Source organism: Haemorhous mexicanus, chromosome 3 (assembly GCF_027477595.1).
Source record: "Haemorhous mexicanus isolate bHaeMex1 chromosome 3, bHaeMex1.pri, whole genome shotgun sequence".
NCBI classification, from domain to species: domain Eukaryota; kingdom Metazoa; phylum Chordata; class Aves; order Passeriformes; family Fringillidae; genus Haemorhous; species Haemorhous mexicanus.
In genome coordinates, this window is record NC_082343.1 from 4268635 (window position 1) to 4290710 (window position 22076).

Genomic DNA, 22076 nt, shown 5'->3' on the forward strand with positions numbered 1-22076 from the left:
CACAAGCTGCAGATGTCCTGAGGCAGAAATACTCTGTGGCTATTGGGGTTTGTGTTCCTCTCTGTGTTTGCTGTTTATTGAGCTTTCTCTAAGGCAGAAGTATGCTCAGTTTATAATACCTTGTGAGGAAAGTCCAGTAAAACACAGCAGGGAAGGCTTGTTTGGAACCTGACTGTAAACTGGTTCATGTGATTCTCAGTCCGGGGTTTTGAAATCACTTAACATGGTCTTTTTATAGTTACTGACTCACTTGTCCATAATGATGCACATGTCCCAAGGTGTGCTCCTATACAGCTAAATAGAAGTGCATAGGATAATTCTCAGAGGTGTATCTTGTGTTTTCTTGGTGACTGAATCTTAGAGGCCTGCTACAATGAATATCAGAGCAAAAGCCGAGACTCAAATGTTACTTAGATGTTAAGTTTTCTAAATCTGCCCGGAGAATGTTTGGAAAAGTTGCACATAGTTACTTTGAGTGGCAGAGTTTGTTGGAAACACTTTCTTTCCCTTCCTCTGGAACCACATTTGAACTTGAGAGCAGAGAAATGCCAGTCGTGAGAACAGGAGCCATACCGGTGTAACTGCTTTCACCGTGAGGCAAGAGCCAGGAAAGTCTGGCTTTGTCTGGGAAAGGGGCACACCCTGGCCTCAGGAGAACCTGTCCTCCCTCCTTCCTTCCCCTTCAGAGCCTCAAAAATTGGGTTTGGAGACACAGCCAGGCTTCTCCTCGTCCCCAGTTTCCCGTTGTTACACACAGCTTTACTCCCTGAACACTTTTGGGTCCTTTTCCCTATTCCCACCCAAGCAGGGAGATGTAATTTTTTTTTTTTTTTTTGTTTGTAGTACAGAGGAACCGTGTAGATGGTATTTAGCTTTGAAAACTTAAGATACACAGACTCCACGATGCTTGGCAAGTGGTCTGTCTTAAACTGTACGCTGTTAAGGGCTAATTAAGCATGTTTCTCTCCTTTTTGAAGCTTCACCTTCAGTTTAGCTTTCGAGCCTTCTGTGGAGATGTACAAAGCAGGGGCAGACGTGTTGCACTATGGCTGCTGCTGTAAGGAGATGCCGCTCACTAACCTTTCCGCCGCTTTGTGATGCAGGGGACACTTTTTCTTCTTAAAAATTGAAACTGTTTCAGTTGCGTGTGCTGTTTAAATTTACCCTGGCCGGAGCGTGGAGCTCGCTCGTCATTTTGTGTGACGGCGGTGGGTGGCACTTTCTGTGGCGTGACGGGGGGAGGCGTGTGTTTCGTCAGCGGTGGCACCAGCTTGTAGACGGACTTTAAAAATAAAAGGAAAAAAGAAAATTAAGTTTTTTCGGGGTAACATGTGAGCCAATTCCCCCTTTAGACGCCTCGGGCCTTCAAAGGCAGTGATGCGCCCACACCCCGCTGTGGGTGAGGGCAGCCGCCATTTTGTTTCCCCCTCCCCGTTCCCGCCTCGGCGCCGTGAGGGAGCGCGCGCGGGCCCCGCCCCGCGGCCCCGCCCCTGTGGCCGCCGTCCCGTCGGCGGCGCGGCGGCAGCGGGCGGCCGCCGTAGCCCCTGCGAGGGGAGCCCGTGCCCGGGCGGGGAGGAAGAGAAAGGCGGCCCGAGCCGGGTTACAAGATGGCGGCGGCGCTGTGGTAGCTGCTGAGGCGGAGCGGCGCCAGCGAGGCCCGGGCCGGGGCGCGGCGACGCTGACTCGCCATGGGAAGCGGCGCGCTAAAGGCCCCGCGGTGCCCCTGAGCGGCCCGGCGGCCCCGCTTGCTCCCCGCCGCCCTCACTCCATCGCCCCCGCGGAGGCGGAGCGGGCCCGGGGCTGCACCATGTCGGACACCCGCCGGCGGGTGAAGGTCTACACGCTCAACGAGGATCGGCAATGGGACGACAGGGGCACCGGGCACGTCTCCTCCAGCTACGTGGAGCGGCTGAAGGGGATGTCGCTGCTGGTGCGCGCCGAGTCGGACGGTGAGATGAGAGCGTGGCCGGGGCTGCCCAGGCCGCTTCCCCTCGCCCCACGCCCGGCTCCGGGCCCCGACCGCCGGGGCTGCCCCTCACCATCGCCGGACTCGGCTGTTGGTGCCTTCCCTTGGGATACCCCAGAGGATTGTTGGTGTTATTGTTATTATTTCCACTCTCCGTGCCTTCCCTTATCTTGGGGATCTTGTGAAGTTTCCTTCTTACCATGCGAGCCACAGCAGCGTTTGCTACCGTGGTCTTAGACTTTTCCCCTCCCAGTTCATAGAATTATGGAATGTGCTGAGCTGGAAGGGACCCCTCCGGATCATCAAAGTCCATCTCCTGGCCCTGCACTGAGCTCCCAACAATCCCACCGTGTCCCTGAGAGCGTTGTCCAGGCGCTCCTGCAGCTCGGGCAGCCTCGGGACCATTTCCTAGGGAGCCTGAGCAGTGCCCGACCACCCTCTGGGGGAAGAGCCTTTCCCCGATATCCATCCTAAACCTCCCCTCACTCAGCTCCATGCTGTTACCCCAGCCAGCTGCAGCTCCCCGGCCTGAACAGAGCTGAAGCTGTGACATATGAGGACATTTTATTCTCTTTCAGAGCAATATCCTTTCATTTTGAGGTGCTCTTTTCCTCCCTTTCTTACTGCTGTGAAAAAAGTTGTTTGTTTGTTGCTCTTTTTCTCCTCAGGAATTCCCTGCTTGTGTTCCAGTCGGGTGGCATCCCTCGTGTTTTATTGCACTTTAAAGTCACCTTAAAGGGTCTTTTTTAGAGGGGGGAGGTACGTGCTCCCCACTTTGTCAGCCGACAGGTGCTAATGTGCTAAGTAAACCACCTAAGACCGGTATAAATTGCTCCGGAGCTGTTGCCAGGAGACATACACTGCTTGCATACACAAGATAAAGTCCCTGCGTTTCTAGTAGCTGGATGATTCACTTCGGAAGGGCAGCTGAAGGGAATAAAAGCAAGTGACCCACGTGGCTTCTCTGGACAAAAACATTTTTATGCTGGGCAGCACATTACCTGCTGGAATTTCTATACTTGGCCTAAAAGACCTCTAAAAAAGCTGGTTCTTACACCAGATTTCAGAAGAAATGAGTGCTACGGTAGATTTGGACTAAATTGAAAGAGAAAAGTGTATTTTAATAGGGATATTCCTGTTGAATTTTGTCTTACCTGGCTTATTTTAGGAAATTATATTTAAAGGAGGCGGTTCTTGTGGATTTTCTGTGAGATTTGGATTAAGCTGAGAGTCTGTTGGCTGGCACGTGGGCAGTGGTGTGAGATGTGTGGAGATGTTTGTTTTGTTGGACTCAGTAAATCTCTCTTCATACCTTTTTCAGGTTCACTACTGTTAGAATCGAAGATAAATCCAAATACTGCATATCAAAAACAGCAGGCAAGTATTATTGCTAGGCTTTACTTTCTCTGGTTGCTGGTGCTGAGGAATTGTTTTGTGCTCGGAGTAATTGCATTTTCCAGGAAAAAAAGGAAAGGCAGGAGGACATGCAATTTTTGATGGTGTTTTTTATAGAGGTGAAAAAATTGCTTAGAAGCCTGTGGGTGCTGAATGCTTCACATTCTAGAAATTAATATGTGGGTCTTCTAGAGAAATACATTTTGGACTTCAGGCTTTGAAGATAATATATGCAATTTGGAGAAATATTGAAATCGTTACAGGAAGGATAGTTGATAACATGTATGTGTAACTTTTGTCTCCCATGCCAGGCCCTCTGAAATAATTGCAATAGGGAGGCAAAACTTTGACCAGCTCTGTTCAATTGTATTAATTTATTTATTTATTAAGTTATTTTTCTGGAAATAACATGGAGGAATTTGTCTTTGTGGGACTCCTTTCTTTGTTGTTGCTGTTCAGTTTTTATTTTAAGCCCTGAAAGCTCCTGTTGTCCTAGGTAAGGCCACAAGCCACGGTGAGAGTTACCTTTCCTAGGGGTAAACCTGCTGCAAGACAAAGAAGTAAAACAGTTGGGAGCTGTGTTAATGGGTTATTTTTGTTTCAGGCACTGAAAAAAATCGGCTTACTGAATCTCTTCTGCTTTTATTGTTTTCCCTTTTTCAGCATGCATTTTTGATGTCTCTGCCTGCATTGTTCTCATGGGTTTTCTGGAGTTTTTTCTCTCTGTTCCTTTGTTCTACAGTAGAGTCTCTGTTCCTTCAGTGGCTGATTCTTGTTCTTTATCGTTGTGGTATCCAGAAGTGTTTCAGCACTGTAGAAAACAGTAGATGTGTTCTTCCCAAGTCACAGAGGGACACATCTTTGAGGATTTTGTTATAGTGACGAGTTACAGTGTGAGAATTTGAGAAAGAGACTTTGTTATCTTGTGGACATCGGTTGGCTCATTTTAGGTTAGGAGTGAGGTGGAGTTTTGGGCCAGCCTTTCCAGGGGGCTGTTTGCTGTGGTTTCTGCTTTTCACTTGTTAGGGGTTGGTGGCTGGAGGCTTTCCCTGGGTGGGCCATGCTGAGGAAGGAGCTCTGCAGAGCTCCAGAAGCCAAGTCTTGAACTGCTTCCTGTTTACTAGAGGAAACCTATACACAGTGAAATACAAATGCTGATTTTGTTGCTGTAAAGTTTTAAAATGCTTCCTTTCACACCCTGTTTCCTGAAACTACAACTGATAAATTGTAGGACTTTTTTACTTAATTGGTAGCAAATTTTCAAGTGACTTAAGTAGCTTTTGTTACCCTTTTTCTTGTGGAAAAGTTAGATCATAGTTTAGAAACACTCAAGCTGAGGTTTATTTTGGCTGGCTTTTATTTCTGATACTAATGCTTTTGTGTCCATGTGGCAGAAAGCTTTTTCTTCACTGTTTGCTCCTTAAGGTTTGTACAACCTCGTGCACCTTTTAGTTGACCCAGAGCATTGTCTTGGAGTTGATGGTCTGGGATTTGGGGAAAGCTGCAGGGTGGTGCAGCTGGATGGAAAAGAAACATGCCCTGCCTACACATCTGTCATGTAAATGACTTGACTGCACTTAGAGGGTACTTAGCGCTTAATTGTGGTTTGCATAACAGCGTCCTGTGAAAAAAGGAAACCAGCACTGATTTTTCGGTGCTGTGCATCAGTCTGTGACTTCCAGTATTGCACTGCTAGTGCCAAGTCGTGCTGTAGCTATTGGCTAACCCCAAACAGGACAGGCCTGTTACCTCCGTGCTCCAGTCGCGTTTGTGGTTCCTGGGGAATTCATTCTGTCCAGGTGTTGGGCACACTGTCCTCACGACTTTCCCTTTCTCAAGGGAAACTGGGCTTGGATGGGTCAGACAGGTGCCAAGCTGTTCAACATACAATGTAAATTATCTCTGGTTAGATGAATGCAAAGAACGCGAAGAGCTTTAGGTCCCCCTGGATTTTGGGGCACAGGCTTGGAGAGTTACACACCTCTGCTGGACACCCCACGTTAGCCAGAGGGCAGGGTCAGATGTGTTCTGGAGGCTCTGGCAGGAGTAGTTTTAAAGGTTGGCATCACACCCATTTGATGTTTCAGCCTCTGCTCGAGGTTACTGTTCCGTGGCACAACTTGCAGAAGAGCGAGTCCATGGCTGAAAGACATGGAGCTGCTGCAGAAATCCTTACTGGGAGTGTTGCCTTCCGGTGTTCCCTTGGCTTTGGGCGTGGTCCGTTTGCAGCTCAGAGATGAAGATCCTGTGCAAATCCCGTCTTTTGCCCAGAGTTGCCATCACTCATGTAACAACAGAAAGCTTTGTTGCTTTGTTCGAGGCAGAACAGGAGCTCCTGGTGGCCAGGATTTAACACATTTGCAGGGGTGCTGTTAAAGCCAGTCCCAGCAGTTTTGCCAGAGGGCTTCTTCACTCCTGTTTCATCCAGCGGCAGGTTAGATGTCGGACTGAGTCAGTTGAAACATGTCTTCCTGCTGGATTCGTTTTTATCCCCACGTGTTCCCCATCTGCTTCCCTGTGCAGCACACTGGTGCTGGCATGGGGACGTGGTGCAGTGCAGGAGCACGGGGGGTGGAGTAGCAGACACTGCACACCAGCACCAGCACTGGAGAAGGGTTTGAACTGCTCTGAGTTTCAGTTTCTGTTCAGAATTAATCTGTTTTGTCTTTATTGGTGAATTGAGGAACGTTGCTGTTGCTCGTGGATGGAGCAGCATGGCCTCTAAGCAGGTGGGAGTGTAGAGCCTGGCCTGGAAGGTGTCTGTCTGCTCTTCCTGGGTTGTCTGAGGTCATGCAGGAAGTGTGTGCCAGATGAGTACGTCTTATATTGGTTTTGGACAATTATTTTCTGTTGAAACCATCTTTCAGCCTTTCTGAAATATTTTTGGAAAAGCTTATATAACTTCTGCTTTGTGTGGGCAGTACAGATTGTAACAAGTACCATTCAGTAACTCGAGAATTTTCACAAATTTTTGACTGCAGTCCCTGGGTGCCTGGAGTCATTTTAAGTTACTGCGTTAATTCTCTTACTTGAATCATCCTGGGCTATGAATAGGGCTGCTGAATGCCTGTGTCCTTCTTTGTTCAGTGAAGCACCTCTGAGGCTCAGCTTACCTGGAGTGCATTGATTTTGAGTGGCAGGGCATCAGTACTTGCACAGAATGTTTCAAGGTAAACATTTCAGATTTGGAATTCTGTAGCAGCCATCAAATTGTACTTGAGAATTATTTTTTTTATCAGTCTCTGAACAAGAACCAGATCAGGGAGATGATGAAGCTTTTCCATGCATGCAGTTGACAATTATTATTTTTCCCTTGAAGCCCAGTTGAGTTGTTGACTCTGAAATGGCACAAGGTAAATACAGAGATCCAGAGGTCTTGAGCTGGAGATGAGGGGGGACAGCTGTGAGTGAAAACCACGTCAGCTCTAAGAACTTGGATCAGTTGTGAGTGGAGCCTGACAGCAGAGAGGCTCCCTATTAATATTTCTCTGTAGGAGAAAAGTGCAAGTGTAATATAGGACACTGTAATATAAATTAACAGCTCACAACAGTGCTGAAACCACAGTGAACTCAGTTCACTCATTGAATTCTGTTCTTTCCACAACAGGGAAACTTTGTTTCTCTAAAGAAATGTGTAACAATTAGTAAGAAATTAAAAAAATTGTCTGTGCAAATTTCATTGTTTTGAGTGTGGCCTGTGATTATTTTGGGAGAAGGAAATGGATCTGTTGGTAGGCATTTGTCAACAGTGATGTTATTCTTAACTTTATTTTCAAAGAAAAAAAAAAGGGCAAAGCCAAAACCCCCAAGATATACAACTCCCCATGGATATTGAGGAATTAGGATTACTGTAGAAATTAGCTGAGGAATTAATGCTGTGTCAGTGCTGCTGATGTTAATTCATGTGCCAGTGGTAGTTGTGGCAGCTGGGCAGTTGTGTTTGTTGAGACAGGTGTGTGTTTTCCCAATAACTGCTGAAGGAAGAGGGAACCTGCTGTCCCATGCCCACAGTCCTTCCCAGATGTCAGTCCCCTCTCTCCTGGAAGTAGAGGAGTGCTCCCTGACCTGTGTAAGCCCAGATAACTGCATTTACAAAGGCCTGTTTAAAACTTACTGCCTCTGAAGCTTCCTAAGGAATATCATCAGGTGTTTCTTTGGGTTTCCTTGCTGAGCTTAAAGATACCACTCTTAATATTTTGTGTTCATTATAAGTGGTCTGAAGTCCTAACCAGCCTTGAGGAGTTGTGTGGTGAATATTGAATGTTGTAAATGTGGGAATTAAATTACTTTACTGACCATTAAGCAAGAGCTTGCTAGTGTTTAAAAAACACTTCAGTATTTAAAAATCTGTGGCAACAGTCCAGGAAGTCAAACTTGCAATGTTGAACAGTTTTGCTGGAGCTCATAAAACATTCTGGAGGTTTATCAGAGAGCTACTCAGTTTGGATATTTTTATATGAAGATGAGTTTGCTGTAGGATAGGGAATTGTTCTCCTGCTTTTGTCTGGGACAGAGTTAATTTTCATCCCAGTAGCTGGTGCAGTGTGTGGTTGGATTTAGGATGAGAATGACACTGAGAGCACAGGGATGTTTTAGCTGTTGCTGAGCAGTGCTTACCTTCAGTCAAGGACTGATGAGTTCCCCATGCTCTGGCAGTGAGGAGCTGCCCAGGGAGCTGTGAGGGACCTGGCCAGAGGGATGTTCCATACCTGGGGTATCAGGGGCAGGGATAAACTGGGGGTTGGCCAGGAGGGGCCAATCACTGCTCAGGTGGTGCAGAGCATCACTTGTCTGTCAGGGTTTATTCCTTTCTTCCCCTTCCTTTTTTTGCTGTGACTATTATAATTGCTTGTTATATTTTATTTTATTTCATTTTTGAAACAGTTCTTACCTCAAGAACAGAACTTTCACCTTGTCCTGATTCTCCTTCCCATCCCAGTGGTGGGAGGAAGTGAGTGAGCAGCTGTGTGGTACTTCCTTGGCAGCTGGGTTAAACCACAACCACTCTGTATTTGAATGTTGAAGTGCAGGCCTGTATTCCTTACAGGACAGCAGCAAGTGTCTAATAAAGCCTCTTCAAAAACCATTTTAGCCTGTTCAGAAATTCCATTGAAACTTCCAGATCTGCTGTGCAAGTGCACAAATTGAATTGGTGGAGACGTTAGTAACAGGCAAGAAAACCTAGCTCAGGTGATAATAACTGGCAATATGGTTGTAACTTTAGTAGGAACTTGGGAGTTTTGTATTATTCAGGCTGTATGGCTTTTAATTCAGAAAGGAATATTTGAACATTAGCTAGGCATTATATCTCACTTAGCTAGGGCTGTCAAGTACTTTCTGAGGGGAAAACTGAAATCTTAGGGGGTTTGTTTCTATCTTACTAGATATGAAAATACTTAACCTGTTATATTGTAGGTTTTCTTAATCTAGTCTGTGCATTCCCATTTCAAGACTGTTGGCTCAAGAAATGTATCTTGCAGAAAAATGCCATCATAAATGGCTTGGATATGAAAAATAGCATCTTTAAATATGTTTTGTGTAAGGCAGTGGTCATAAAATAACAAGAAAGAAAGTCGATGTATGGCAGAACAGGTGATATATTTTAGTGGTTTATGGGGTTTTTTGGGCAAGTGTAACTTTAATTAAAATTATTTATTCTGTAGACATTGGCTTTTAAGGAATAGAGGTTAGTATGTAGTGCAGACCTGTTTCAGAAACAATTACTTTCTTGATTTTATCTCAAACAGGACACCCTGATTGTTTGGTCAGAAGCAGAGAACTATGATTTAGCACTGAGTTTTCAAGAAAAAGCTGGCTGTGATGAAATTTGGGAAAAAATCTGCCAGGTACAGTAAATTGAAACATGCCATTTATTCCACGTGTTCTAGTGTCTTCTGTGACTTGATGTGTTTGTGCATCCTTTTTAAACCTGCTTGTAAAGTAAGCAAATATTTGTTCTTTTCTGTGCAAGGTCTTGAATTGCCTCTGCTTAGAGCACCAGTTGTTGTTCTTATGATTGAATGTCAGGCCTTTGAAAAATCACTGTAATGGTGAGACTCAGGTGGTCGGTGTTCTGGGGCAGTTGGTGTGATTGTTTATTAGAAAGGGACTGCCAGAGTTCCATGCTTTAATTGTCCTCCTCCCAGCTGGCCTCAGGAAGCAGCTTGGTGGAGTGCAGTAAGAACCAGAGAGCTCAGATCCCATTGCAGCTGCCTTGGGACACACTGGGCAGTTGGGATGTGTTGTTATTTTGGTTACTGACCTGCTCATTTTTGTACATTTTGGGATCAGACAGTAACTGTGTGCACTCTTCCCTTAGGTTCAGGGTAAGGATCCTTCAGTGGAAGTCACGCAGGACCTTATTGAGTCAGAAGAGGAACACATAGAGGAAATGCCTGAAACCAGTCCTCTGATTGACCTTCCTACTTGTGAACTCAACAAACTTGAAGAGATTGCTGACCTAGTTACCTCTGTTCTTTCCTCACCCATCCGTAGGGAAAAGCTGGCCCTGGCCTTGGAGAACGAAGGCTACATTAAAAAACTGCTACAGCTTTTCCAAGTCTGTGAGAATTTAGAGAACACCGAAGGCTTGCATCATTTGTATGAAATTATTCGAGGGATTTTGTTCCTCAACAAAGCAACTCTGTTTGAGGTGATGTTCTCTGACGAGTGTATTATGGATGTGGTCGGATGCCTCGAGTATGATCCTTCCTTGGCTCAGCCAAAACGGCACAGGGAGTTCTTGACCAAAACAGCAAAATTTAAGGAGGTTATTCCTATTACAGACTCTGAACTCAGGCAAAAAATCCACCAGACTTACAGGGTACAGTATATTCAGGACATCATCTTGCCGACACCATCTGTTTTTGAAGAGAATTTTCTTTCTACCCTCACTTCCTTTATTTTCTTCAACAAAGTTGAGATTGTCAGTATGTTGCAGGTAAGTGGTTCTTCATATGCTCTAGATGGATTGTTTGTAGATGCCTGTAGCTATAGTTTCAAAATGGATTGCAGTTAATCACACACGTCATTTGCATAATGTTTTGAATGATTGCCCTGCTCTCTGATACCTCTGATTTTGTATTTTGAAGAGGTACATTTCAGGTGAGTATTCTAATATTTTTAATGGGTTGTAAAGCTGAAGATTTTTCTCCTTGATTCCCAAGCAACATACAATTTTTGGTCAAGTTTGTGTAGGTATCTAGAGAACAGGCAACTAGTATTCTGTATTAGGGACATTGTGCTGGTTTTGTGACAAATTCTGGATCTGTGACTCAAAAGAGCATGTTCAGAACCATTCCTGTTGCACTACTGTTACATCATGGTACTAATTTCAAATGTTCCCGTTGTCTTAAAGATTAAGTCACTAGTTGCTGGGGTTTTTTTCATACTGATATCCACAAGTATTTATTAATAAATAACCTAGCTGTTACTTTATGAAAAACTGTCCTGAACACTGGAGTCAGAAGAGGCTCCAAGGTGGTTGGGACCCTGGAAGGAGCCTCAGTGGAGAGCTGTGTGAATTCATGGCTTTTTGGGGTTTCCAGTTGGTGCAAACTCCTGGGTAGCCAAGTGGCTTTATTCTGTTTATCTGTGTCCAAAAATGGCCCATTTGTGTAGGATATATCACACACCCACCCCATACTCTTGGGGTGAGTGTGGAGAGCCTCTGTGAAACACCAAGAGTTGAGGAGAAGAGGAAGGAGGTAAAAATGGTGGAAAGAAGGGGGCACTGGAGACATAACATATCCATATGGAATATGCTATTGAGTTCAGATATGGGTGAAATGTGGTAAAGAGTTCAACAGAGCACTGGAAAATAAAGCTGAGTAATTGTAGGGAATTGCATGAGTATGCTATTTGGCTTCTTTCTGCTATCTTTGTGGCTCAATAGCAGAAAGAAACAATTAAATCCCTCTTGCAAAATTATTAGCTTTGTGTTAAATAAAGATTTTCCTTTAAATTCTTTTGCATATATTTTCAAAAACTAAAAATAAATTCAGTATTATGCTCCTGAGGCCACAGTCCTGTTTGCATTTAGAGATTTTAAAGTCTATAGAGTTCTTTTTTTTTTTTTCCCTTGGGGCTCTACAGTACTGAATGTTTAATTGGACAGTATCAGAGAACTCAGATTTGCTGTTACCTCGAGTACTCCTTGCAGAAGGTTCTGAAATTCCCTGACAGTTCCTTGCTGGGTTTGCCATCATAGAGGGAGTGTGTGCACACAGGTTTGCCTGCTTATTCCATAGCCTGTGAATGAGATGTGTGGTGATTTTCAGATAATGTTGATCCTTGAGAATTACAGGTTGAGAAGAAAGCACACATGGAAAAGATGTTACAGCACTCTTGAGGAAAATTCCCACTTCAGGTCGTGGGGACCTCAGGTCCAGGATTGCTTTCACAGGCCTGTGGTGTAAATCAGCTTGTTGGGCACAAGAACTCCAAAGCTCCTTTGGGTTTGGGGAACACATGGGACGTCCTGTTACCCTAAATACACTGGCAAAGCTCCCTGGGAGAAGGCAGTTCAGAGGAGCAGCAGATTGTGTTTGCCACGGCAGCAAAGCTCCTTTCTACGTGCCACGGAGCACTGGAGCCCAGTGCTGCTGCTGGAGGGGCAGCCACAGCCACGTGGGAAAGGAACCTCCATCCATGCCCTGCTTCAGGACACAGGATGCAGCAGCCCTAGACAAGCAGGAGATGTTTCTGTGCTCAGGTGTTCTGTAGTAGGGATTTTCTACTCAATCTGCTGTTGATTGTAATGTGGTTTGGGTTTTGGTTTTTTTTTCTTTTTGTAACAGGCTTAATTAAGCTGTTTAAGCCAGCAAAGCTTAAAATAAACTACTAAATCTGTGTATGTTGCACTCCCTGTGATGTTGATGCCAGGTATCATTTGTTTGTAAAGCACTTCTATCCCCACATCTTAAAATTGTCAGGAAAAGGTTTGCCAGACTTTGGTTGGCATTGCTGTAACTGTAAAAATTCTGTATTGTTACTCTAATAAAGCAGACAGATTTTAGTGACAGCACACAGCAAAATAGACAGGTAAGCACACTCTGTGTTATGTAATGTAAAGCTCATGTATATTGGAATGCTGCTGTTCATTTTTGTTCAATGCACAAGGTTATTGAGTTGAATTGGTACAGTGATGCAAAATTTTGTAAAGCTGTAGCATGTTACTGTTTGCTGTCAGATTTGTATTGTCTAAAAAAGGTAACAGAAACCTTTGAATTTGAGAGAACTCCAACACTTATTTTCAATGTGAAAGAGTGCATAATAATCCAAGGGCAGAAAGTGCCCAAACCCTTGAGACATGCTGATTTTGGGTTTTGGGTGCCTCTTGATCTTATGGGGTAACTGAAATGCTTTGCAAGAAGTGAGGTGTTCCTGTAAATATCTCTTGGTAACAGGATGTGAATGTGAAAATCCAGTAATAGTCCATAATGTTTCCCAGCTTGGCAAAGCAGAGCGCGTGCAAGTGAGAGAGGCTGTTTCATTGTGAGTAAGGTTCTGGGGACATGGCTGTAAAGCTGTCCCTTGGCTGGCACTTTGTAGATGCAGTTTTAGGGACCATCACTGAGCTCAGCTTCACCTGGCTCTGCTCTCCTGGAGCTGCTTCTGCTGCTCAGAGGGAGTGCTGAAACAATGCCTTGGGAGAGATCCCACTGGATGTGTGCTCTGGCGTTTGTCTTCTTTGGCATAAATGGGATGCAGAGCTGGACTTTCTGCAGGGTTGGCTCCTGTAGGGATGGAAGTTGTTTTCCAGAGGCGCTGTGTAAGGTGTGTTCCTTTTGTGTGTCACACAGGAAGACGAGAAGTTTTTATCAGAAGTTTTTGCACAGTTGACAGACGAAGCTACAGACGACGACAAGCGGTGTGAGCTGGTAAGTGCCAGCCCCCTGTGCTGCCTCCAGGCTCGAGGTCAGGGGGTGAAGGAGAAACAGTGAAACTCTTCTGCAGTCACTGAGGGATTTCTGTACAGCCAGCCAGCACACAAACTCTGCCCCGAAATGTAACTGTTTGATCCTTTCAGAGAGTTTTCTGACCCAAATGCTCGAATTCCTTTTTCCCTGTGTGACAGGTGAACTTCTTCAAGGAATTCTGCGCCTTTTCTCAGACGTTGCAACCTCAGAACAGAGATGCATTTTTCAAAACTTTGGCAAAGTTGGGAATTCTTCCAGCTCTTGAAATTGTAATGGTGAGTGAAACCTCAAGCTGATTTTAACCAAGTAGAAGAGCTACAGCCATGGAGGCAGTTTTGGCTCTGCTGAGCCCCTCTGTGTCGGTTTTGCTGTGCTGGAGTGGGAGTTGATTGGAGTGTTCCCAATGCAGAGGCTGCCCCCAGCTCTGAAGTGCCTGACCTGGCTGATCTGGGTGTTCTCACCTGGTGTGAGCCTGTGGTCAGCACAGTCCTTGGGACAAGGGGGTGTAAAAACTGGCAGAGGCTCTTTGTGCAGCTGGATTGTTGTTGTGGTTGTTGCTGGCCCAGGGCCCGAGAAGTATTTTTAGATAATCTTGAACTGTTGGCTGGTTCCTCCCAAAAGATCCCATAATCCTGTCGTTAGCAGATTAATCTGTCCTAATCAGCAGTGGGAAAACAGAATTTCTTTCACTCCTGTGGTTGAAGCAGCTGTTGCTGCCTGAACATTGCAATTCATTTTGCTGGTTTATTGTTGTTTTTCTGTAACCCTATTACTGTGCTTCTCATAGAAATTCTGGTAATGAGATGTTCCCAAAACTTAAAAGTGCCTATTACTTTCAGCTTTACTTGATAATAAATACTGGTTTAATTTGTTCTTGCTAATCAATTTCTCTCTCTATTAGGGAATGGATGATCTGCAAGTTAGATCTGCTGCTACAGATATATTTTCTTATCTAGTAGAATTCAGCCCATCCATGGTCCGAGAATTTGTGATGCAAGAGGCCCAGCAGAGTGATGATGTAAGTCACAGTGGTTTGCAGTTTGTTCAGTCTTTGGGCAAGGAGGAAACAAACAAAACAGCAAAACAAACCTCTAGAAGTACAAGAAAAAGTAGGCTTAATATACAAGCATTTCTGAGCATGTTGGTGTTGGATGAGTTTACAGTTTTGGAAATCTGACTGCCAAGAGTTGTAGGTGAGGAGGGTTGTGCTTGCCAGAATTGCTGTATCCAAATGCAACTCTCAATTCTTCAGTTTCATGTAAAGTTGTCTTCAAAAAAATTACAGAGACTATGGGAATTACTTTCCACTCTTGAAAGTGTGTCTAACTGTTTGGTGGTGTGTTTGTTTGGGTTTTTCTGCAGGACATCCTCCTCATCAATGTGGTCATTGAGCAGATGATCTGCGACACAGATCCGGAGCTCGGGGGAGCTGTTCAGTTAATGGGGCTGCTGAGAACCCTGATTGACCCAGAGAATATGCTAGCCACAGCCAATGTAAGGATATGTGGGGGGTACAGATACTGCACTGTCTCAGCAGAGCTGAAAAACTGACATTTCTCCACGTTTGCTCTGATACTGAATTTAAACAGGCCAAAAATAAGCTTAACGTTTCCATTTTGGGGCATTGTGCAGGTGTTTATTAACAAAAGTTTTGTCAAGCTTTTTGAGTTGTTGATGTTTTTTCAGTAGATGTTTGCATGGTGGGGATTTTTTTGGTGATGGTGAGCTTGGTTAGTTGCCCCAAAGTGCAAAAACTGATCTTCCCTGAACAAACATAGTCCTGCAGGCCCAACAAATATACAGGCAGACCTGAAGGAGCCAGTAGAATTCTGTATGGGCTGTCTCCTGTGTTACTGTTCTTTCTTATTTAAAAGCCTGTGTACAAATCCCAGTGTTTAATGAAGTTATTTTTGTTTTAGAAAACAGAAAAGAGTGAATTTCTCAATTTCTTCTACAACCATTGTATGCACGTTCTCACTGCTCCACTTCTGGCCAATACATCGGAGGATAAATGTGAAAAAGGTACTGAATATTTCCACTTTCTTTTCCTTCCTTTCAGGCCTGTAGTGTTTGGCAGTGACTGACAGTGCTGGTCCCAGGGATCAGCCTGAGATGCCAGCTGGGAATGTGCTTGTGGAGAAGTGCTGCTCCCCCAGGGACAGGGGTTCTGTGGGCAGCAGTTCTCAGCTCTTCCCTGCAGCTCTGGATGCTGCTGCAGCTTTGTGCTGTGCTTTGTGCAAGATGCACTTCCTTGATGTTAATCATGCTAATATACAATTGTTAATTGCATTTAGAAAATACTTCCTGTAAAGCAGAGTGTCTGTAATTTAAATGCAGTGTCTGTAAATGAAAATGCTCTCATTTTAATGCATTATTTGAAAAATGTAGGACTGGTGCTTTTATTTTATATCATATTCCTAAGGTTTAGGTTATACATTTTCACCTAGATGGATTTAAAACTTTCTAAGGTAAATTAAATACAGAAATCTCACCTGGCTGCATTCTTGCTGTGTGATTGTGTCCCTGTAGCTCACAAACATTTGATCTGATGAAAAATCTGAGCACTTGGTAGAATTGATTGTTTATCCCCATCTTTCAAATCTTGACAGTGCTTTGAAAACCTTTTTCTGATTTTTGTTTTTGTTTTCTCTTCATCAGATGCAGTAGTTGGATCCACTAAGAGTAATACAATTTGTCCTGGTAAGTGTAAATTGACTTTGAATTTTGAAACTTGTCGTGTGTGCTGTGTATGGTACTCCAGAAAAAAAAAAAAAGTTAGGCATGCCCATATTTTATTTCTTTTAATACTTTTTACTGAAAGGTAAAGGAGCTTTGATTCACTTGAGATGACTGGAAGATGAAAAAACATTTTCATCTGTTTTTAACTTAGTGGGGTTTTTTTTCCCTAGTCAACCTTGTTACTGAAAGTTGGAATTGTTCATTTTTCTTGCAGATAATTACCAAACAGCACAACTACTTGCCTTAATTTTGGAGCTGCTTACTTTTTGTGTGGAGCACCACACATATCACATCAAGAATTACATTATGAACAAAGATTTGCTAAGAAGAGTACTGGTATTGATGAATTCCAAACACACATTTCTGGCCTTGTGTGAGTATGGAGCTGTTGTGATTTCCTTCTTCCAGGCATGGTGGGGCTGTGTGGAAGGTGTTCAGTGTACACTTGGGATTTGTGTCAGCAGGTGTGGGTGAAATTGTAATGCTCTGGGTGTGGGGGCCCATCTTCCTCTGGCTAACATGAGGGGTTGCAGTTCTTTCCAGAAGCCCTGGCATGTGGGTATTAACTCCTTGAATTTTTCTTCCCACAGGTGCTCTTCGCTTTATGAGGAGGATAATCGGGCTGAAAGATGAGTTCTACAACCGTTACATCACCAAGGGAAACCTCTTTGAGCCAGTGATCAACGCCCTGCTGGACAACGGCACTCGCTACAACCTGCTCAACTCTGCTGTGATCGAGCTCTTCGAGTTCATCAGAGTGGTGAGTGCAGCTGCAGCTCTCACAGGAGCACCAGCTCCTTGGAAAACAAGTACTTGCAGCAGCTCCTGAGCCACTTGCTGCCAGGGCCTTCATGTGTGGGAGGCTTTGCTGGGAATCTTTGTGACCTGTGAAAGCGAAGGGTGGCTTTTAGTTGTAGGGTGTGGTAGCTGCTGTCTTTTCCAGCAAGAAGAACATTAGGAATTGGAGGATTTGCCTGATAGGGTGAGAGACTTGATAGAGGGGGACTGACCAAAAGGTTCCTGGTCCCACATGAGCTGCTGTAGTTGCTGAGGACTGGGGAGGTCTGGAGCCTGTGGGGAGGACAGGGCACAGCTCTCCTACATAAAAAAATCTTTGTTGGGACGCTTCTGGGTCCATTGTCTGTTTCTATGGGGAGTCTAATAATTATATCTCAATCTCTTTTATTAAGGATAAATCTGATTTCATGCTTCACATTTGTGTAATGTTGTACAATAATGCTTTGGCTTTGGGCAAGAAATCAGTTACTTTCCAAACTAAACTCAAAAGCTTTCTGAACTGCTTGTGCCCATTTGAGGCTGAAATCCTGTTTTGTTCTTCTGCAGGAAGATATTAAGTCCCTTATTGCACATATAGTTGAAAACTTCTATAATGCACTTGAATCTATTGAGTATGTTCAGACATTCAAGGGACTGAAGACAAAATATGAGCAGGAAAAGGACCGACAAAGCCAGAAGCTGAACAGGTAGGCCCCAGTTTCTGTGCCCTGAGCCTGGCAGGGGCTGCTGCTCTGCAGGGCTGCTCCTTGCTTTTCTCTTTCCCAGAGGGCAGCAGGAGCAGGAGGCTGGGACTGAGGCTGGGTTTCATTCTTGGTGAAAACTACGCAGATTAGAGGAAAGCCCCATCTGCCTTTCCTTGTGGCCAAGTGCAGTAGAGCTGATGTTGGCCAGTGGACTAAATGTTATGTTCAGAAAAGTGTCTAAGAGAAGAGAGAGAACTCCCTAAGAGAAGAGTAGAATGTTGCTCTGTCACTCTGATTTGGGATTCAGTCAGGCTCATCATCAGCTGGGGTGTTGGTGAGTCTTGGGATGAGGGCAGAAGCAGAGGTGGAGCTGCATTGCCTTCTCAAATGCACTGATTGCCTCCAAAGCTCTGAAGGCATTTGTGATGGCGAGCCTGAACAGCAGCCGAGCTGGAATCCCTGTGTGTCTCTTACAGTGTCCCATCCATATTGCGTAGCAATAGATTCCGCAGGGATGCCAGAGCCTTGGAGGAGGATGAAGAAATGTGGTTCAATGAAGATGAAGAGGAAGAAGGTGAAGCTGTTGTACCTCCAGTTGAGAAGTCAAAACAGGAGGATGATTTTCCAGATAGCTATGAGAAATTTATGGAAACTAAAAAAGGTATTTACTCTGTTTGAGCTTGTTGGCACTGGAAGTGCTCCATGGCAGATCCATGGAGTATCACCCAAACTAACCCGTGGTTGGTGCTCTGTACCTCAAGCAGCAGGACAGGGTATTCCATGTAATTGAGTCTTGACATCCAAATGTGTCTTCGCAAGCCAGTTTAGGATTAAAATAATGAGTTTAAATGGTATCCAAAAGCAGGACTTTGAATGTGCCTGTGTGCTCCAGGTGAGCCACGTCCCCGTGCCCTCAGCGTCCAGGCCCTGCTCGGTTTGCTGCTGGTGGGCTCAGGATGGGCTTGGTTGGGGAACTGAGAATTGCAGCAGAATTGGGACCAAAATACCTGCTGGCTCTCTCCTGCGATTGCACTGTGATGTGGATTGTACTCCTTGGTGTGCAGCTGATACCTAAGTGTGACAATGTTTATCCCTCAGCTAAGGAGAGTGAAGACAAAGAGAATCTTCCAAAAAGGACTTCAGCTGGGGGATTCAAATTCACTTTTTCCCACTCAGCCAGCGCAGCCAACGGCGCGAATGGTGCAAACAGCAAATCCGTGGCAGCTCAGACATCACCAGCCAGCTCCAACGGCTCCTCTTCCAAGAACGCGGCCCTGAGCCCGGCGGTGCCGGCCCCCAAGGTGGGAGAGCTCGGGTGGGGAACAGCAGCACAGCCTGTGGGCAGCAGGGCTCAGCTGGGGATAAGTTCACCCCGAGCCCCGCAGGGAATCCCCCACTGCTCCGGGGAGGTCTGAGTGGGGCTGGACTCTGTCGGGATCTGGCGGGTGCAGTCTCATCCCACATCCTCTGCATCGTTTCGCTATTTCCGCTTTTTGTTCCTGCTCACTTGCTGCTCTGTGTGTCTGATGTACAAAGGAAATTGGGGTTTTTGGGAACTCTCTTAGTGCCTCTGTTAGGGGCTGGGGAATTGCCCAGTGTTTTTGAGGAGACAAACCCTGTGTGGTGCCTGACTCAGCCATTGAGCTCCTGAGCAGCTGCAGAAAAGTGTAGCAGGGAGTGCTTGCCCACCCTAAGGCTGAGCAGCCAAAGGGATGTCAGCCTGCATGTTGGAGTTTGTGTCTGTCCCCCTGGGCTGAAGGTGATTTTTAAACAGTTCCCAGTCCAGACCCAGAGGAGTGAGGAAGCTCCACTATGTTTTGCAGTTTGGGGTTCAAACCCATTTGCCAGACAAATGGGACTTGGAATGCCAAAGGCTGGAGTGCCCTGGACAGGTTGGCTGGAGGTCGTGTTCAAATTTGCACCTTTCTAGGTACTTCTTCAATATAAAAACTTCCTTTTTCCTTTTCTAATTGGCAGGGAAGTCTAGTTGGGCTAGTGGATTATCCTGATGATGAAGACGATGATGAAGAGGAGGAGACATCTCCAAGGAAAAGACCTCGTCTGGGTTCATAAAAGAAACCAAAACTTTGGAATAAGAACTTTTATTATGGGGTTTCAAATGCTGCAACTGTTTTAAGAGCTAAAAAGAATCTGAATCAGAAAGCTTTCTCCCATGAGTATATAAGATAATACAAGGAGTAGCAAAAGAAACTCGGTGTAACAGCTAGAAAGGGTTAGTTCTGTAAACACAAATCTTCCATGGAACTTAATGTCTTTCTAGAAAGTAAGGAGTCTGCCATTCAGGCTGTCAAAAAAAAGAAAAATTAAAAAAAAAAGGTGGGTTAGTATTCTCAGAACCTGGATGATGGCTTCTCAGCAAGGAAAGTCTCAGGTGTTGGGAGGGAAAGGGGGAGGGAAAGGTATGGTAACACTTTTTTAAAAATATTGCAGGGTTTCCCCATTGTTTAACAGAACTAGGAAAAAAAATTCAAGCTTAAATTTTGAACCCAGTAATCTTAATTTTGTAATGGTGCTGTCAGTTGTGTTCTTTTAGCAATGCCTCTTTTAAGAAAATTTTAAGGGAAAACTAACTCTGTTTGCATAAGAACAATCCATATTTTGGGACCATTTATTACCAACTAAACTGCATTTCTCATGATTGGAGGGAGGGACACTGCAGTTATAGTGCATGTTGAGTTGTTTAAAACAGTTAAAATAAGTTTTAATTTGTATTTTCCAAGAGGAGAGAATGGAAGCTGGATTCAAAATGGAAGGTTTTGCTTGTTTTGTCAGTGAGACGTCCAGAAATATCTATGCCAAGGAGCAGTGGCTTCCCAAGGGTCTGCAGGAGCTGCTTGTGTCATGGTGGGGCTGCACCCAGCACATCCCTCAGCTCTTGGCTTCAGGTTGGGAAGAGCCTGAATTCCAACGTGCTCCACGGTGTTCCAAGGGCTGCCTCCTCTTGGAGCAGCCATTTCCCTGTTTGGGAGCTGCATGGTTGAGGTGGGAGTAAGAAACACTCAAAGGTTTTTCATAGTGATGGACTGAGCAGCGTTTTAACACCCAAGTCAGTTTGGACCAAGATGGGATTATTGCCAGGAGAACACCTTGAGGGCTTGGAGGCGGAATCCACAAGCAGCACCTGAACCTGGGGTGGCACAAAAGCTGCTTTTTCAAAACACAAAGCACATTCCACATAGGTGAGTGAACTGTGACTGGAATAGCGGAGTTCATGGCAAGGTGACAGAGGCAAACAGTCCAGGTTTTATTTTTCAAGAGCAGCACATGAACTGTAAATATTTTAATGTTAGTTTGCCCATGTGTGATCCGAGATCATGACTAAGTGAGAGGAGATTTCCCAGCGACTGTGTCAGAGATGGTAAAGATGGAACCAGCTGCAATCCACCACATAGATCACTCTTGTAATACGTGTTATGGGTCCATTTCTCCTGGAATAGTTTAAACTGAAGCAGTTTCTCTGTTTTGGAGATTTTTGTAGTTAGTTTTAATTTTAGCTCTTGTTTGGAAAAGATGGGCTGTCTGTGTAGATATGAAGTATAGTTTTTTCCATAAAACAGAAGTTTATTTTGTATTAAAGATACCACTGTACTTGTTTTACACCATTTGTATACATGTGGTGATATTAATGCTGAACTGTAAAATTCAGGAATTAAAATGTGACCCTGTAATTCCATAATTATTGCTTTTGTTTGGTTTGTTTCACATGGTAAGTGAACTCAGACTTTCCAATGTGGCTGTTGTAGGATATTGTTTAAGGTTAGTTATCCATGCAGGTTTCAGAAATAACTCCATACCACTGGATGGAATCCCAGAGGGAATGGGTGAGCTCTTCCCAATGGGTGAGCAAGACACAGGTGCTCTGATGGACCTGGGGACAGTGGTGTTGTCCCCAGAGAGCTCCAGGCCACCCAGCACAGGACTCTGAGGGAACACCCTTCAGCTCCAGAGCCGAGGAAGTGTTTGCTGGTAAAGAGAAGCTGCAGCACCATCCTCATGTGCTCACTCTCAAGCTGCTTTGCTTCCCACTGGGTCTTTTGTCTCCATCAGCAAAGAAGATTCCCAGGCCATGAAAGCAGCAGGTACCTGGGATGTGCCTTCACTCACCTGAGGAGCAGAAGTGGCATCACCTGGAGCGTGGACCCCTGTTCCTGATTCTCTCCAAGAGCCTCCCAAGCCGAGTTCTCCCCAGGACTGCCAAGGAGCGTCGGTCCTTGCTCTGCTCCTCACCGCGCCAACGCTGCTGCAGCACGGCAGGAGCTTTAACAACACACTCAGACACTACCAGGAGCTGGCTTCACAGCAAAACCAACAGTGTCATGAGTTTTTACCGTTCCTAGGAAAGGACTGGGTGAAGTGGCAGTAGATATCCTGTGAAACACCAGCCTGCACTCCCAGGAGAAGGTGAGACCCAGCACTCTCTGGTTTTTCCCTGAGGCTCTCACCCCTCCGTGCTGGTTCCCAGTCTGCCCTCTTGGGCAGCCACGTTTACTCTCCTGCCTGGAGTTTATATTCTCCCTTCCACTGCCACTTTTGGGGAAAGAACAGAACATCTGC

General features: G+C 45.1%; 1 protein-coding gene across 2 annotated transcripts; it reads left to right on the forward strand.

The window, feature by feature from the left end:
• Positions 1–1524: 1524 nt before the first annotated feature.
• On the forward strand, positions 1525–21198 carry PPP4R3B (protein phosphatase 4 regulatory subunit 3B). 2 transcript variants are annotated; one of them, XM_059840558.1, is made up of 16 exons: positions 1525–1949; positions 3288–3343; positions 9109–9207; positions 9681–10301; positions 13165–13242; positions 13440–13556; positions 14183–14299; positions 14644–14775; positions 15201–15303; positions 15940–15981; positions 16235–16393; positions 16611–16780; positions 17365–17504; positions 17978–18162; positions 18678–18802; positions 19479–21198. In XM_059840558.1, exons 1-16 carry the CDS (start codon positions 1808–1810, stop codon positions 19572–19574), a joined length of 2382 nt encoding a protein of 793 aa, XP_059696541.1. In that variant the 5' UTR covers positions 1525–1807; the 3' UTR covers positions 19575–21198. The 2 variants fall into 2 exon arrangements, with proteins under 2 accessions (XP_059696541.1, XP_059696540.1); XM_059840557.1 differs by having other exon boundaries at positions 1527–1949; positions 18600–18802.
• The last annotated feature ends 878 nt before the right edge of the window (positions 21199–22076 follow it).